Genomic DNA, 19,462 nt, shown 5'->3' with positions numbered 1-19,462 from the left:
ATCTGGAGAACAAGATGAATGATATGAACAACAAGGTGAGTGATGTTCGAAACCAGCTGAATCATCTGATAATTTACATCAGTAAAATGAAAGGAGGAAGGACTGACCAGGAAAAAGAAGAAGGGACCCAGGGCGGATCAGGAGAGAGTAAGAAACAGATGGATCCATGCTATATCTGCAAAAAGTTAGGACATTGGGCCCCAGATTGCCCCCGAAAATTTGGCAGATACAGTGGAAATTAAAATCATTTTTGTATTTTTCATTGTGAATAAAATCTGTGTTCTAATCTGTCTTGTGTGTGTTTTTGTTTTCAGTAAAACCAGTTCGAACCGGTTATAGGACTGTCTAGACTGTGAAGCGTGACGTCATAATCACATTCTTGCAATGTTTTGCACACGGCGCATTTACCTGTATAGTCAGCATAAACAAAAAACGTAGTACCAACGTACCAATGTAAACACACCCCGTATTTAAGGGAATAGGTTAGGGTTAGTTAGGGGGTTAGGGTTAGGTTAGGGTTAGGGGGTTACGGTTAGTTAGGGTTAGTTAGGGCGATAGGGTTAGTTAGGGGTTAGGGTTAGTTAGGGCTAGGGTTAGTTAGGGTTAGGGGACTAGGGTTAGTTAGGGTTAGGGTTAGGGGGTTAGGGTTAGGGTTAGTTAGGGTTAAGGGGCTAGGGTTAGGGTTAGGGGGCTAGGGTTAGTTAGGGTTAGGACTGCACTCAGTTGACCCCCCTTTCCCCTCAACCAATCAAATCATGTGATTTTCTCTCAGCCAATCAGAATCTTCCGCGCTAGCGGGACCCCTTATACTACTTACGTCAACTACTCCAATCCCCCCTTCTTCTATTTTGCCAATTAATGTATTCCGTTTAATCCTGTCTCTGGAGTCCCAAAGGAAGTTGAAAATTAATTTATTTATTTTTTTTAATTCGTTTTCTTGTGGAATAGGTAAGATAGACGCAACATAGATGAATTTACTTATACCTAAGCTGTTTATTATTTCAGTCTTACCAAAAATTGTGAGTTTTCTTTTTTTTCCATGATTCAAAGAGTTTTTGCATATTTTCGCATTTATCAAACCAATTTTTTCTATAGCATTCATCTTTATTTACACCTATGTATATGCCCAAACATTTAAGAGATGAAGTATTTACTTTTATACCTTCTATTTTTTCTCCGACACGACTCAATGCTCCTGTCAAGATGCATTCAGTTTTATCTATATTCAACTTGGATCCGGCGTAGTTAGAGAACTCGTGTATTGTTTTAAGACATTCTTTCATTGATTCCACATTTTTTAAAAATAATGTAAGATCGTCTGCATGATGTACATGTTTATATTCTTTACCCCTATCTGAGAGTTTTATTCCAGAAATCTGGTCGTTATTCTTGATTTTTAGAGCTAGAATATCAGCGACAAATAAAAATAATATCGCTGAGATCGGACACCCCTGTCGAATTCCCCTTGACATCTTGCATGTTTTAGATACCCATCCATTGTTTTTTAATCGAAATACTGGATTTTTATAAAGAATTTTCATCCATTTCAAAAAGTTTGTTTTAAGGTTAAACTTTTCTAAAGTTTTGAATAGAAAATTCCATTCTATCGAATCAAAAGCCTTTTCGAAGTCTAAAAATAATAATATCCCATCATTGTTGGTTTCTTCACAATATTCTAATATATCTAAAATAATTCTAGCATTTTCACCAATATATCTCCCTTTGATATATGCAGATTGATTTTCATTGATTATATTTCCAATAACATTTTGCAGTCTTTTTGCAAATATAAAAGCAATTATTTTATAGTCAGTATTAGTTAAACTGATTGGGCGATAGTTTTTTAAATTTTTTTCATCGCCTTTCTTATATAAAAGAGAGATAACTGCAACTCTCTGTGAAAAACTCATTTGTTCATTTTCAAAAATATTTTTCAATGCTTCGTAAAATAGGGGTTGTATATCTTTCCAAAAACATTGATAAAATTCGTTTGTGAGACCATCTAACCCGGGTGATTTGTTAGGTTTTAGATTAAATACTGCTTCAGAACATTCTTCTAGAGAAGGAAATTGTTCACAGAAATTAGCATCGCTTTCGCTTAGTGTATTTTCCAGTTCAATTGAAGATAGATAATTGTCTATGCCATCGTCAGATATATTATTTGAAGCGTATAGATTTTCATAAAATTCACACATAGCGCCTAAAATGTCATCCGTAGTCTCTATATTATTGTTATTTATCTTTAATTCTTTTATGACATTTTGTTTTTGTCTACTTTTTTCTAGATTAAGAAAAAATTTTGAACATTTTTCACCTTCTAATATCCATTTCGATCGTGATCTTACAAAGGCACCTTTACACTTTTTGTCATAAAGCTCATCTAATTCTCTTTCTATTTTGCGTTTTTTGTTCATGTCAATATTTTGAAAATTTGATTCTTCTATTTTATCTAATTCCTTTTCTAATAAGTTAATTTTTTGCTTAATATTTTGACTTGATTTTTTTGCGAATCTAATAGAAAAATCTCTTGCTTTAATTTTGAAAGATTCCCACCTATCTATTGGGTTAACCTGTTGTTCTTGTAGCTCACTTATTATATTTTTAATTCCTTTTTTATATTCTAAATCAGTTAAATGGGAATTGTTTAATTTCCAGTACCCACTACCTCGTTTTTTCTCATCTAATTTAAATGATATTTTTAATACCCTATGATCGGACATTCTTTTTCCGAAATTTGTTCCAGGAATTTTACGTATAATTATGTTCTTTAAGTCCAAGGCAAAATTTTTGCTTAAGAATATATGATCTATTCTACTACTAGGAATATTTTCTGAATTGCACCATGTATATCCATCTGAGGTTGGATATTTCGTTTTCCATGTATCTATTAAATCAAACGATTTTAGTATTTTTTTTAGCTTTTGAATACTTTGATCGTAATCATTATCAATTTTACAATTAAAATCACCACATAAAATAATATTATCATCATCTGGTGTACATTTTTTATGCATGAAACTATGCAATGTTTGAAAAATAGACCTCTTTCTTTTACAGAGTTTGGTGCATAAATATTTATAAATGAATAGAGTATTTCATTTATTTTTACTTTTAAAAATAATCTTCTACCGTCATGAGATACATGTTTCTCAACTATTTCTGTATTCAATTCTTTCTTAAATAAAATACTGACACCTCGGCTGAATGATGAGTCACTATAACAATGAAATGACTTTCCGAACCATCTTGAGTCATATTTGATCTTATTTTTCTCGACATAATGGGTCTCTTGTAAAAAAATAACATCTATTTTCGTATCATGTAACCATGTATATAGTTTAACCCTTTTTTCGTCCGAGTTTAGTCCACGGACTTTACCATTCATGCTTTGTTACTTGATTTGCTGTTATTTCTGCGGTTTCTTACCAACTGGCTTTTCTGAGCCGTGTTTGGATTTGGCCGTTTTGATCTCATGATATCCGTCAGAATTTGGCCCATAGTGTTTTTCCCTGGCCACGCGCTAATCTCAGTGTACTGCGTTCCTTTTTTGTCGAGTCCAGACCCCCAATAGTCATCATAGGCGGCTTCGACGAGAAGAGTAGATGATTCGACAGAGGAAAGTTTTTCCTTGAACTCAATCACTTGATCGAATTACGCTTCGATGACCTGACGCATAACGTCGTCTCTCTCCTGAAGCCAATGATCTGGAACGGTCACCTGTGACCCGATACGCTTGGCGTCTAACGCAGTATCGGCATTTCTGACAGCGGATGCCTTTATGATGTCGCCTGCTTGCATCGCTTTGCTATACTGAAAAGCATGCTCTGCGGAAGCATGAGCAACACCAAACACTGTAATATCGCACGGGTAGAAATTAGACAAGACATCATCTTTTCCACTGAAAGTAATGATTTCTTTGGAAGATGAATCGTGCTTAGGACAGGCTGTGTCTCCCGGGGAATGGCCAGGGTTCCGGCAGACTTTACAACAGGCCTCGTATTCGCAATTGTACCTTAAATGGTCTTCTCCCCAGCAGTTGGTACACACCATGCTCCTTTTCTTGTTTGGTTGACCAAGATGAGAAATTGAGCATTTGAGACCTGCACACTCACTATTTCTTGGTAGAAATTTCCCCTTTTCTAATGGTTTTATGTAGACAAATCGATTGCCATTTAATATTTCTGTCATTTTTAAAGTATTTGGATTTCGAATTTTTTCATACTTAATGTCAGAGGTAAGAGTTGCCCCTAGTTTTTCGAGCATATTTTTAATGCATGTGTCATCAACAGAGAGGAGGACCCCCCTAACTGTTACTCGTACAACCTCTTCGTTAGGGTTCTCTGTCCCTGCTGAAAAGGGATTTGTATCGAAAACAGAAACTGTTTTATTTCGCAGTTCGAAGCCTTCCGATACAAGAAGATTCCTACTTTCACGCGATTCTACATAAATTCTCCATAGGTCTCTGTCCCTCTGGATGCATTTGATATCTGAAATAACCGTACCCACCGCACATGCTAAGTTATAATCTGTTACATAGTTGCTCTTGTCCGTCTGGATATCTCTGTTCCTTAGATATACGGGTTTTAACATTTTTGTTTGCTCCATTGTTCAATCAAAACTCAGTGTGAGCTTCACTCACCTAGGTTTAGCACACTGTTGAATTAAACACAATAGCAATAAACACAAATACGCTCGCCTTTTCCAAGGAAAACTTCCAAATGAAAAGGAAAACACTTCCCAAAACCACTGTACACAGTATATATACACAAAACAGCACAATAAAGAAAAATCCAAGAAAAATATATGTCAAAAGACGGAGCGGATAAAGGACACGTCCATTCACTACACCGTCACGTGACTTCCCTTTTTTTGTTGTTGATGGTTTAAATCAAATGATTGACTTTAATTTACATGTGCATGGAATCTTTAAATATTTTTTTAAAGGTTCGCTGGCCAAATGGAAATAAAAGTAATTACAGATTCGGTTATGATGGAAAATTTGATATTGTAGTCTGGTATGTATTTCAGTCCATGAAAATAAACATAAACATTCAAACAATGTTTTATGGTAATTCCACCTTATTTTGGTGACGAGAATTATTTCATATATGGCATTTATTCGAGAGTGTTTCTACAAATGAATATCGGTAACATTTCATAATTATTCAGTGGAATTAATTTTTCATTTTTGTCGTCATAAAATCAGTAAAATTGCTTCTAACTTGCTAAATGGACAGAACTCATTTTTAGTATAAAAAGGCTAACTGCATCGCTCTAAAATGCTCCCAGTAGTTTATAGTATTAAATCATCGAATGCCAAAGCTTAGTAAAAAGAAATTTAAATTAAGGTGTTTCGCTTCTGACGAAATTGAATTCACCGCGCAACTCGAACTGCCGGAAATTGGTCTGAATGTCGTTATAATAAAGAATTCAATACGGCAGAGAATTAATAGTTTCTACAAATAATTATAATCATCATCCATAGAAAGTAACATAATAACAATTTTTTATGCCAGAAAACAAACATATAATAAGCATTTTACATTTCGCGGATGTGAACCGGATTACGATAATGTAAACAAAAAGCAGACGAGAAGTCAAGGTCTGCGCGGTAACTTTGGTTGAGATGGTGAAACCAAAGTACAGACGCCATGGGTTCGTCTCGAAAAAGCAGAAGGAGAGATATGATAAAGTATCTGCAGGGCAATTGACTCGATGGATTAGGGGAGCTATCCTTACAGACCACAATTACTCCGCCAGTGCAACCCCTGTCAGCGTTGATCACGATCACGGTTTGTACATGTAAAATACGTAATCTAAAAGACTCGTTTTCATATCTGCATCTAAATTACCATGATTACACATAGGTCTATTAGAAATATTAGAAATATTAAAGGGAGGTACATGAATTTGTTGATGTTCATTTTATAGGGTGCAAGATGTTTCGGGACCCCGACGTTTCGGGACCTAGGTACACGACGATTCGGGACTAGCGATAAGACGGTTCGGGACTTGCAGCAAGACGTTTCGGGACTTGGGTTAAATTTTTCGGGATTTCAATAAATACTGAAATAAATAACATATTTAGCTAAAATTATTTATTTATTTTATTAATGTATCATTAGATAAATATATGGACAGACATTAAACTTTATAAAATAATTTTTTTTATAAATTAATCGCCATAGATACATTTTCTCTTTAATAAAAAGAAATTTTTTCGGGATCTCAACAAATTATTTTATTATGGTAATATAGCATATTATTCTAAGTACACGGAGTACGTAATATTTAATTTTTATGTATATATAAAATAAAAATTTTCATAAAGATATTCTTTGATGGGTTTTTTTTTCATAACAGACGAATAAGAATAAATCTTTACAATATTTGTATTGATTTCTTTTTATTTCTTATCAATTTTTTTTTAATTAGTTATTTTTTCTTGTGTGTGTAGTGGGGGGGGGGTTCCAAAATTTAATCTTCTCAGGTTGATGATATATATTTTAAAATATTCAAGTGATCTCCAGCTACCGTCGAATATATCTTTAAAAATATGTCAGTGAATTGTTAAAACAACAACTAGGACCAGGTACACATATCCCATAGGGAGGTGTTACGTACATGTATAAAGACGCCGCCGGTAATGGGGACTGAAAAGATTGTGTGGTTTCTATTGAAATTATTTTAAGAAAATAAAAATCTAAAAATATGCAAAAAAATATCGTTTGTTTATTGGTAAATGAAATAATTACAAATCAAACAATATTTATATAATAGTAATAATTTTCCCATCATCAAAAGTTCAATAAAATATAAAGGTTTTCAAAATGTTTTGATTGATTTTCTCTATTTTTTTCCCAAACAGTTTCAAATATTTTTATTTTTCAAAAAGTTTTAGCATAGTATCTATTGTAAGATTCCTCCCTGGAAATTTTACGAAAACATTTTTAAAGTTTCCAAAACATTGTAAATAAACATATTTTACAAATGTTGCGCGAATATTTTCCCTACATGTAGATTTTTAAAAAATACCATACTTTTAAAAAAAGAATATTAAATGGTATAAACAACATGATTTCATTTGATATCGTTTGAAATAATGTCTTTAAAAATATTCTAAATTTCATCATAGCTTTATCTATTTATTGTGGCTAGGTGGAAATTTAATAAAAAATAAAATTTAAGTTGACCTGTTAACGTAGTCATTTTTTTTTAAAATCTGGAATGTCTTTTAAACACTTTCACAACGTACGTGTAAAATGAAAAATTTAATATTTGCAAATTAAATAATATTTAGTATTTATTTACAGTATCATTTAAACAGTGTGTCATGTACCTAATTATGTAACATCACATAATATTACGCACTGGTCGGGTATATACGAAGATCGATAATTAAGTTTCATTGAGATTTGTAGTCTGTGTATACACAGTAAACATAACAACTACCCGTAAAACGTAAAGTTTTTACTGCACGTATGTGCTAGCTTGAGCCTTTGTTAATTCTGTAAACAAATATGAAATCAAACACTTAAAATTGTTATTAAAATGGAGAGAAAGAAAGTCTTGGAAGTAAAAACACGTCCGTGGTCTTCGCACAGCAGTTACAACTGTCTCCCGGTTTTAATTCTGCAAACTCTCGTATCAAACACTATAAATAAATCAATACATAGCCTAATTCTAAAATATATTTTTTGAATTAAATTTGGCGAACCAAATACTTTATAAAGGTGATATATCATGTATATCAAATGCTGTAATAAGAAATGTAGAGACAACATTTCGGGCGGTTGATTTTCTCGGCAGGTGTGCTCCATGCCGCATGCAAACTAATATTCCAATCTGTGCTTCTAATTAAATGATAAATTGTGTATAAAACTGAGAAATTATACATATATAAACATAAAAACAAAAGTAAACAAGTTTTATTTCATTTCCTTAACAAAATATATAGAAGTCCCGAAACGTGTTAGCCCAAGTCCCGAAACGTGTTAACCCAAGTCCCGAAACGTGTTGTCAGGTCCCGAAACGTCGGGGTCGGTCGCGGTCCCGAAACATCCAGAATTCATTTTATATACCAGGTCCAATCTAAAGACTTTTTGAACTATGACTACGTGTAGCTATTTAAAAAAAAAATTATAATAGTTAAAGATGTGCACCAAAAGAGAAGATATTGAATTTTTCTCAATATTTCATTGAAAAACAACATGACATAACTAAGACATTGAAAACTTGTTTTTATCAAGTATATAATTGAATTTTCAAAGATATATTTTGATAAAAACAAGTTTTCATCTGATTGACAACAAAGTTTTAAAAATATAATTTTTTGGGGGGGTATTTTATTGAAAACCACATGGCCTATTGTAATCAAAGTGCAACATGGAAATTTGAATCATATTTGATAATAATAAATTTAACTATAGATAGTTTTCGATGGACCTAAATTTAGCGAAAGTTACCTCCCGTTGGTCGCCATACTGGAGGTCGACTGGGTGATTTTCCCTCTTTGTCTTACCAAGTTTAAGAGGTTGTAGCAGAAATATTTGGTGGAAAATCCTTAATAAATAATTTTCTTTAAATAAAGGAGGCTTCCAAAAATTTATATATTTCAGAAAAATAATGATTCCTAATTCAAAATCGCAAATATAAAAATTTTAAATTGGTTGAACAATGAAGCAATATGAGCATTTGGACCTCCAGTATGGCTGCCAACGGGAGGTAACTTTTGCTAAATTTAGGTCAATCGAAAACTATCTATACATGATGTTATATGTGGATTTCAATAAAATATATATATACTAGGCCTAGCTGTTACAAAAAAAAAATTACATTTGCTGATGTCTTACCTTACATGACAATACTAATCAAAGATAATTACTGTATTTTATTTTAATACACTGCACGTGATGAAAGATATACTCATTTGACCCACAGGCCTTTAGATCACTTAGAAAAAAAATTGAGGTGTTAAAAAAAAATAAAGGTATGGAACTCTTTTCATAGGGTACCTACTTTCACCAATAAAATTCTTTTAGATTGAATGCTTTACAAATTTACTTTTTATCCATATCTATCCATATATAAACAATCTTCATTCCTTCAAATTTCATTCCGTAATTCCTTATACTTCTTAAGATATTATGAAATCAATTCCGAAATTGACCTAAATTTTTTTAATTGACATCAGCTTGCCAATGGGCCCAACACTAATTGTTACGCGGGAACGACAGGACAAATTTTCTCCAAAGTCTATTCTAAACTCAATGAATATTTGCTCATTTGAATTTGAGATTTACATGATTTTTCTTTAATTGGATCATATGATCTTACTAAGTCACAAACAAAATGTTAGCGGTCTAATTGTTTTGAAAATAGAAAGGTATATAATCATGATAATGCATTACGGGAAAAAATTGTTCAACCATATAGCTTCTTTTACATTCATAATCAAAATGGCGGTGTAGTTGTTGATGCAGATTTTAACTTATTAATACAGACTACTTAACCTTACAATCTGGAGTAAGAAATCAACTTTAAAATGTTGAAAGATCTTGCAAATCTATGCAACTCTTCGCTGCACCTCATACACCGTCTGTTTACATGTGAATGACCAGGGGCCCAAGCAAATGTCGAGTAAAAGAAAGTAGATCATATTTTAGATTGATTTCAGAATATCTTGAGAAATATCGGTATATGGAAAAATATGTTGTATATCGGCACTATGAATTATTTTGAAAACTGGTTCTTGGAATTTAGTAAGTGTATCTAAACAGTCAACTAGTCAGGATGTGTTACAGTAGATAATAAAGAATGTGTAATGGTGATAATTTTTATTCATTATTCATAGAATTGCCAAATTTGAATATACTGGAAAGAGAGGAGGTGGTGGATGGGGAAGAAGTGACTACATCTGAGGATTGGAAGGAGGGGAGGAGAGTAGTAGAACTTGGAGTGTTAGCTGAGGGCTTGCGGGGATGTTGTAAATGTGGCTTACCATTACAACTTTCACACACTATTTCTGTGTTGACATATGGTTTAGCTTCTTTGTTAAAGGTATGAACTCACCAATTTTTGCACAGTTTGTATAAAAACAACCTTGAAAGGTTTTTCCTTGAATTTTTCTCCATATAAAACAGGCAGTATTCCATATATCCATATTTTTAGTTTTGAAAGATGTTACATTTTTTTCTTTGAAGTAATTTGAAGTAATGCATATTTAAATTCTTTTTTCCCAAGCATTTGATTTCATTAATGGTGAATGAATTTAGAACAGTGACCTGTAATTAGGGATTCATTGATTTTACATTAACATTTCAGGTCTGTTGCAGCAATACAAAGTGTAATCATATCAACCATGTAAAAACGGGGAAAAAACATGGAAGAGTGTGGGATGTAAATACAAAGCTATCAGCAGGTAAGAAGTTTAACGTACACATCCCCTACATCAGTTACATGTATATTTATTATTGTCAAGTCACAAGAGCCTGATTGAGTTTTACCTGTCTATTCCAATATAAGCAAGTTTGTTGTCCCCCTCAACAGCAACTTGGACGCACCTTGAGAAATTGTTGCTGTCTTGGGGGACAATAAACTTGCTTTTGTCCTCATAGCCAGTAAATAGGTATATGTATCTATAAATTGATATAATCAGTGGCGGATTTAAGGGGGGGCACACCCGGCGCGCACCCCCCCTGAAATTGTCAAAGTTAGCATAAAACATAGTTTTGTCGAGGAAATGTTTCTGATGTCTACTTGGTAGACCTCATATTTACCCTACAAAACCTCTAGAATCCAAGAGCTTCGGGGGGCTTCGCCCCCTTGGCCCCCACCAGGGCTTTGCCTCAAGGCGGCCCCCAGACCCCCTGCCTGAATCTGGCGCCCAACCCGCCAGGGTTCGACACTAACATTTTTCGGCGTTGGTCTAGCCGGACTAGTGCATCTTTAATTTTATTAGTCCACAGGCAATTTTATGAGTCCGTCAAAAATATAATTAAACAATAGAATTTACATTTCAAGGTACTTTTTATACTTTTTTTGTAATAAACAAAGCATGCGTTTACATGAAATGTTTTATACCAATATTTGTTGAAATTGCCTGATCAGGAACTAGGATCGTGTTCCCAATCTCATTATTCTCTATAAATGATTACGACATCCAAATGCCCGACATCTTTCTTTATGAGTCATAATAAATCATAATCCCTAAAATGTTTAATTTCATTCCAATGAGTCCTAAAATTAAGTGCCGAATTGACTCAGAATTACATAACTTTCCGCCAAGATGCAAGAAAGCTAAAAATACATACGGGTTTTCCAGTGAAAGTTGTCGAGAACTTCGGTAATTTTTTCCCCCAGAAAACTTTATTAGTCCATTCGGACTAATACGCCACAACTTTTATTAGTCCAAATGAAAATGTATTAGTCTGAGACTTATTAGTCTGAGACTAACGGACTAACGTTAATGTCGAACCCTGCCCGTCTAACTTCAATTCCTGGATCCGCCCCTGATAATGTTTAATTCAGAATAAAAACTTGATGAGAAGGCAAGCTATTTTTAACTTATTGAAGCCAGAGGCTCATTTCAGCTTTCTGATCTTTTTCCATTTATCTGTCTGTCAACTTTTCAAAATATGCTTTAAAGGAGAGGGAAGTGGGTACTGGTATACTGTTTTACTCTTGTGTTTTACCACACAGTCACACCTTGTTTTGGCAATATGCCATATGATGGAATTCACTTTTATAGAAATCCAATGTCTGCTTCCTATTTATCCATGTGTCTGCCTGTATATTCACAAAAGAACCTATATTCACATCATAGAAAGGGTATAACAAGTTAGAATGGGACTTTTTTTGATTTGTTCTCTAAACCACTTGACTATTCGGATGGAAAAAATTCTCTGTAGAACAGCAAAGCCTTATTACTGTATTAATCATATTGATATTGAATCATCCTAATGTAGATCAATTCAAGTTTTGTTGCCATTACCCCTAGGGGTTTAGTTTGTTAAAAGTATGGGTTCTATTTTTAATTTCTGGTAATAAAGAGAGAAAATAAATGAGACTAAGGTGAGTGTTGTATTTCACAAGCTTCTTGTTTAAAGTGATTAGATTGATTTCTTTTTTACATTTATGAATTTGTATTTACAGCAATTGTACATGTTGGTATTGGTGCAACACAAGTCAACAGTCTCCTTTCTGAGCTGAATATACCACCTGTAAGCCATGCCATGCTGGACAAAAGACAGAAAGAGATAGGCAGAGCTGTTGAAGATATTGCTGCAGAGTCTATGTCTGATGCTTTGCAGAAGGAACTGGAAATGATGAATGAGTGTGTAAACAATATAAATTCAGTTTAAATCTCACTATTTAGCTCAAATGAGCCAAAGGCGCAATAGAGCTTTTCTGATCAGATCAATGGGTGTCTAGCATACATGTGTAGTGGTCATATGGTATAACCTGTGTTGGTTAAGTCACAATTACTAACATGTATGTCACAAACATAACAACCCATTTAATTTTACATATAAGATACATGTATGTACTAATTGCATGCATCTTTGAAGGAAAAATTGTCTTATTTTCTTTACTTATTGATGGAGAATTAAATTATAAGGAATTAACTTCATAGTTATCCAAGTTATAATAGTGTGACCTGCTTTGAAATGAAAGCCTCGCTGTATAGAAAGCCAAAACTGGCACAACCCAGGATATACAGTATAACTTGGGTAGCTATTAAATTCATTCCTAGAATGAATTAAAAAAGGAAAATTTGATTGAAGAAAAAAAATTGAAGAGTGACAGAGACACAGTCTAATCAAAATTAGATGTTAGATCTGCTCGCATAATTGCTACACTAGCATCTAACAACATCCTATAGAGGGTCACTCAGAGTTCAAATTCGGAACAACCCTAGACTTATTTTCTTCAATTACGTCAACAAATAAACAATGATTTTGCAAGAGACAATTTGGTTGATTAGAATTTGACCTCTGACGTGACCCTCAATGAGATGTTGTTAGATGTTTGTGTAGCGAGTATGCAAGTGGATCTAACAAATAATTTTAATTAGATTGGACAGAGACAGTGACTTCCTAGAGTATTGTGGCCCAAGCCCCAAGAGCCTCGTGTTTTAGTTTTGATCCCCAAATGAAAATCATAGGGAATACCTAATAATAATTGATAGTGATCAAGTTAATAGAATCTGATATACTGATAAATATAAGGTTTAGTCATGTACAGTATAATTTGTGTTGATAAATATGCAGAATGTTATGCACATTAGGGGGTGTTCTAAAGGAGACAGGTTCACAGTTAATAACTGATGTCTGTTATTTAACTATTTTTCAGAGAGATGAACGAAAATGGACTAGTTGTTGCTGTAGATGCTGGATGGCAAAAACGGGGTAGCGGAAAGACATATGATAGTTTATCAGGTAAAAATACTGTAAAAGCACAAATATTCGGGGGAATTAAATTTTGTTTATTCCGTTAACAAAATTCAACAAAATTAAATCCCACACGAAATTTTATATGACTATATATTGAATAGGGCTTTAAAAAAATATATATATGTTTGTTTCCTGTAACATTCCAAAAAAATTAAGGGTCGGTAGGTCGGGATTTTTTTTTTTCATATGAATTGTCAAACATCCCTGGACTCAATATACCAGGTGTCATATTTACAGTGGACACCCAACATGGCATCCAAAATGGCTGCCTAGCGGCGGAAAACGATCTTCAGAAAGTTGTAGGGGGAAATTGTTGTTATAATAATGATTACTCTTTATAACTAATCAAACTTAAATGTAAACTAGGTTGACATATTTTATGTCTCAAGTTAAGCTACAAGCTAATTTTCTTTTTTTAATAAATGGAATCAGCTGATTGATCAAACGAAGTTTTGCCATTTGTCAGAAAAAAAATTCACCCGGGGGGTAATTTGAATGGGTCGGTCGGGTTACAGGAAACAAACATATTTTTTTTAGACCTAGGGTTAGTTTTAAAACAACGACGAGATTATTTTTGATGTCAAAACAACAAAATTTTATGCCCACGAAACAGATGCAATAAATTTAGAAAGACACATATCTCAAAGTTCAACTGTCCATATAAATTGTAAAATATTCTTCTAAAGAACAGCCATGAATAGTTATGTTGCTCATGCAGGTAAAGCATATTCAGTTTTGTTCGAAATATGGACCCAAGGTGGGATAATGGAGCCAAAAAAGGATATAATGTTTACACGGGAATATATATAGGAGAAAAATCATTAAGAGTCATAATGAGTCAAATCAAAATATTAAAATATTAGGTGATTTTACACAGTTAGCGTATTCGCTAATCGCTCTATGGCACGCAACCAATTTTTAACGACACTTATTAGAAACATTATTTACCAAAGCATTGTCAATACTTAGAACACTAACTTCAAAGAAGTAGGAATTTGGTCCCTATTGCATCCTGCAAACACGTTTTATAGCAACTGTTTACTTTTTTAAAGTTGAACGATTTGCATTAATTATACAGCACCCCTCATGAAAAATAAATATTTGACCTAATTATGCTATAGTGCACTGGACGCACAGGTTCATTGCTGACTAAAGGGGTTAAAGGTTATTACCAAATGCATACATGTAACATCAGTGATCGAGTTTGATTTTCCTTGCCAAAGTATTAAGACATACATTTTATTAAGTTAAGAAATGCATGAAAAATGCTTTAATAAAAACAATGAATACATCTATAAGTTATACAGTTTTTCTAATTTGTAATTTTTCAGGTCATTGTTCCATGGTTGGTCCTCTCTCCGACAAAGTATTGTCATACTCTCTGAGGTCTAAGAATTGCAGAGTATGCAGTGTAGCTGAATCAACCAACAAGAATCCAGCAGCCCATGAGTGCTCAAAGAATTGGGAGGGTAGTTCAAAGGCCATGGAGGCAGATATGGTTATTGAGATGGTCCAAGATCTACAGAAAAGTAAAGGAATAACCATTGATGGAATCATTGGAGATGAGGACTCTACCACTATTGCAAGACTGAAAGCTAATGTCAATGCTGATATTAAGAAGTTGTCTGATAAAAATCATCTAAAGAAACTGTTTACAAACTCTTTGTTTACCTTGAAGAAAAAACATTCATCTCTAACTTTGTCTGTGATAAAGTACATTCAGAAATGCTTCAGTTACTCCATAGCACAGGGAAAAGGAAATGCTTCTCAAATCAAAGAAGACCTTTCATCAATTCCATTACACATATTTGGAGATCACCAACACTGCTCCTCAAGGTGGTGCAACTTCATTAACAACCCTAACCTGAGGTACAAGTCACTTCCACATGGAAAACCCCTGAAAGATAGGTTCCTTCAGGATGATCTGAAAGAAGTCTTCAGTTCATATGCAAGTCATTCTGATCGTCTTTCATGCTTAGGAAGCACACAGTCCAATGAGAGTTTTCACAGAATGGTGTCTGCAAAAGCCCCAAAGACCCATCATTACAGCTCTTCTTCAAGCCTCAGATATAGAGTTGCTGCATGTGTAGCCCAGAAAAATGTTGGACACAGATATCTTGTAAAGGTTTGTAAATTTTTATTTTTTCATGCTTATTGTGTCATATCTGAGTTGAACCACTCAAGTTATCTCTTACATTTGAAAATTCTGCAAATTTTAATCAAAAGCAGATTGTATTGTATATGTATGTACATTGTAGTTGTACATAATAGATTCTTTTATCCTTATTAAAGGTTAACAAGAAATTGGGCCTCTCTCCTGGCTACTATACTCGACGACAGTGCATTCTGAGGGATTTGCAAAGAAAGCGACAGAAGGCCATTTCAGTGACACAGAAATTTAAAAGGAGAAGGAGAGAATTGAAAGCCAGGAAGTACGTACTAGTATACTTTGATTGTCATTTGTCAGGTGTAAAAAACCTTTTGTCAACCTCAAAAATGAAAATAAACCAAGAACAAGTGAATGATGATAAGTATGAATTTAAGTGGGAATTAATATCTTGCATGTTACTAAGATTTGTTTTCTGAATCACCAAAGATTTACGGTATGCTTGTTATAAATAGCATGGTTTGATAAATATTTTTTTCAAAGAAGGGAGGGCATATTGCTTTGCTGCAATCTTAAAATAAAAATTTTACCTACCTACATACCCAGTTTTTTAGCTCACCTTAGCGGAAAGCTCAAGTGAGCTTTACTGATAAAAATGTATCTGTTGTCATTAACTTTTCACATTTCCATCTTCCTCTCAAGAACAACTAGGCCAATTTCAACCAAACTTGCTACAAAGTTAGTATCCACTGGGCCAGGTAAGATGAAACTCATATGGAATCATCTTCAGGTAGTGTAGATTCAAGTTTGTTCAAATCTTGACCCTGGGGGATAGGGTGGGACCACATAGCCAATCACAGTTTTACACAGGAATATATAGAGAATTTGAAATCTTTAAAAATCTTCTCAAGGACTGCAAAGCCATGATAAATGATATTGATATGAAATCATCCTCAGGTAGTGTAGATTCTAGATTGTTTAAATCATGACCCCCAGGGATAGGGTGGGGCCACAATTGCATTTTACAGTACAATATATTTTTTAAAAAATTCTCAAGAATAGCAAAGCTATGATTGGTGATATTAATATGGAAGCATCCTCAGGTAAAGTAGAATTAATTTTTTTTTTCAAATCATACATGGTGGATCAAAGTTTTACATAGGAAAATAAAGGGAAATCCCCCCCCCCCCCAAAAAAAGAGAAGCTATGTTTAGTCATATGGAAATGTAAACATCCTCATGTATTGAAGATTTAAATTTGTTTAAATCCTGATCCTTTGTGGTAGGGAGGGAAACAGTGGGGAATCAAATTCAAATTATTACTAAGTAATATATACGAACAAAATGTTAAAAAAGTTATATGCTGTATTGATATGGAGGCATTCTTAAGTAGTGATAAAATTTAAGCCCCCCCCCCCTTCAGTAAATTACATATACCATAACTTTCTGTTATGGTACTTTGTGCTCTTTCCTTGCCGATGTGCTCAGGATTTTCATTTATTTACAACTCCTAATTTATTAGCTGTACATTAGGTGATTGTTTATTTTGCTAGGCCTTTTGTAAGACCTCAGTTTAGAATCATTTGTTTTACAGTATACATCTTCTTTACAGAATTCAAAGTATTTCTACAAAAGAAACAAGGGAAGGCATCAGTTATTTAACAGGATGTGATCTCCAGCAGGCCTCTGACATCGTTGAAATTCCAGCTCCAAAAACAATTCCAAAGTATGATCATCTCCCTTCAAGTCAGCTGTTAAATGCTGAAGAGATCTATTTTGATTTGGAAACTACTGGACTAGGTAAGAACCTAGATTTAAATGTTAAGTCAATGCTGATGGTTATGGCCCTCTTCCGGTATTTCTTTTGTATGCATTTTGAAGGAATAATACTAGAGTTATCATAGAAAACAAATAGAAATGGAGACTCTTGCATAATTCCGGTATTGGTACAAGTAGTTAAGCATGTTTTATATCTTTCAAAACTTTACCCTTCCTTCTGAGGACACTGATTAAAAAGAAATTGCATATTCTGAAAGAATTCAAGCATCTTTGAAGGAGTTAAGTCTTGGGGAAGAGGGTTACTATTATTATAATGTTTCAAAATTTTTTAAATCATGCATACTGTAAACGGATTACATTTGGCTGTGTATTCTAATAGCGGATTTGGCGAAACGCAGCAACCGCTAAATCAAGTACAACGCTAAATGTCTTGCACATATACACATAAAGAAGAAAATGAAGAAATGCGCTAAATCAAATCTACGCTTACTTATTCAAAAGTCAATTTCTGCCAAATATCATACATGCTAAATATAATACATTTACAATATATCAATTTTTGTATGTATTTTTTTTAATGCTTTTAATTTTAAAAACTTGAATTTACTTAAGGAATGAATTAAATAGCAACCCAAATTATACTGTATTACCTGGGTTGGGGCAGTTTACGCTTTCTAAACCTCAAAGTGGTTTATAAAAAAGCGTAAACTGCTCCAACCCAGGTTGTAGCAGTATAATTTGGGTTGCCATTTAATTCACTCCTTATGATTTAATTTTCAATCATCAAGAATATAAAACAAGACAAATTTTCTCTTTATAACGCCTTCAAATAGTTCATATTTTAAACGTAACGTCAAGCGGATTGATACAATTTGATGTAAGTCATTGTGACGTAAGCAAACCAGATTATACAATTTAGATTAATTTTTTATCCAATAAAATGATGCGTTACAATCAAAATTAAATTATTTGTTTTTTATTTTTAGCAAGGGATTCTCATATTGTGCAGTTGTCTGCAGTTAGAAATGATGAGGTTTTCAACAAATACATCATTCCAGAAAAACCAATGTCCTCAAAAGCTACAGAAATTACTGGAATAAAAGTAGTCAACAATAAAATGTACCACAATGATGAGGAAGTTGAGACAGTCAGCATTAAGGATGCACTGATCCAGTTTATCGACTTCATGAAGAAATCGGAGTCAGATGCTGTTCTAGTTGGACACAACTCCAAAGTGTTTGACCTTCCTGTGCTGTTCAACATTTTGAGTAAATTAAACATTTTGGAGGCATTCTCATCTGCAGTCATTGGTTTCATTGATACCTTACCTCTTTTCAAAATTTCGCATCCAAACCTTTCATCATACTCACAGTTACACCTCTTTGAAGAAATTCTACAAGACAAATACAGTGCGCATGACTCATTACAGGATGTCTTAGCCTTGAAGAGATTGTTGGACCATACAGGACCTTCCCCTGAAGTCAAACTTGCTGCATCTTTCACTTCAAACTCTGCCTTTGCCATATTCCATCACAAGAGCACAACAAAAAGTCTAATGAGCACACTAAAGCCTTTATTGGACCAAAAGGTGATTTCGAATGGAATGGGAAATAAGATTGCCAGCAGTGGACTCTCCTTATCACACTTACAACTGGCTTATCGCAGAAATGGTAGGGAGGGAGTACAGGATGTGCTGACAGAGATAACAGATAACAGTGTGCGTGTGACAAAATCTAGAAAAATCATTGATTCTGTTGCAGATTTTCTCAGATCTGAGCAGTAACGCAGTTGTATGATGTTCTTTGTATGTAACTATGTTATTGTTTGTTTGGTTGTTTGTTTGTTTGTTTGTTTGATTTCTGTGAGCCAGTGCTCACTAGTAATACCCTCACTCTGATGTGAATATGGACAGACAGGAATAAACAAAGTTAATTGACAATGGATTCGTACAAAAAATGAATCCAACCATATTTCATGTCTAAAAAATTTCAAGCATCTGTGATGAGTAGTTGTGGAGAAAACTGTGACAAAAATTTATTATTTGTGGTACAGACAGATGCACAGATAAACAGGAAGTTGACATCAGATTCGTCTAAAACCAATTCCAACGGTGATGAGTAGTT

At 33.7% G+C, this 19,462-nt stretch overlaps 1 protein-coding gene across 1 annotated transcript; it reads left to right on the top strand.

The window, feature by feature from the left end:
- Positions 1-5,587: 5,587 nt before the first annotated feature.
- On the top strand, positions 5,588-19,122 carry LOC134248232 (uncharacterized). Its single transcript, XM_062730646.1, has 7 exons — positions 5,588-5,792; positions 12,154-12,334; positions 13,354-13,439; positions 14,786-15,579; positions 15,747-15,886; positions 17,173-17,360; positions 18,326-19,122. Exons 1-7 carry the CDS (start codon positions 5,627-5,629, stop codon positions 19,120-19,122), a joined length of 2,352 nt encoding a protein of 783 aa, XP_062586630.1. The 5' UTR covers positions 5,588-5,626.
- The last annotated feature ends 340 nt before the right edge of the window (positions 19,123-19,462 follow it).

The sequence above is a fragment of the Saccostrea cucullata genome, unplaced genomic scaffold (genome assembly GCF_032062105.1).
Source record: "Saccostrea cucullata isolate Sc308-1 unplaced genomic scaffold, CSIRO_AGI_Scuc_v1 ctg3504, whole genome shotgun sequence".
NCBI classification, from domain to species: domain Eukaryota; kingdom Metazoa; phylum Mollusca; class Bivalvia; order Ostreida; family Ostreidae; genus Saccostrea; species Saccostrea cuccullata.
This window is presented reverse-complemented; position numbering and strand designations above follow the sequence as displayed.

Bases quoted from the DNA above. Each gene is read 5' to 3' on its own strand.
- LOC134248232 (XM_062730646.1), top strand. From the start codon at position 5,627: ATGGTGAAACCAAAGTACAGACGCCATGGGTTCGTCTCGAAAAAGCAG. The intron at 12,335-13,353 runs GTGTGTAAACAA...ACTATTTTTCAG, and splicing joins GAACTGGAAATGATGAATGA to AGAGATGAACGAAAATGGAC. The intron at 17,361-18,325 runs GTAAGAACCTAG...TTTTATTTTTAG, and splicing joins TTTGGAAACTACTGGACTAG to CAAGGGATTCTCATATTGTG.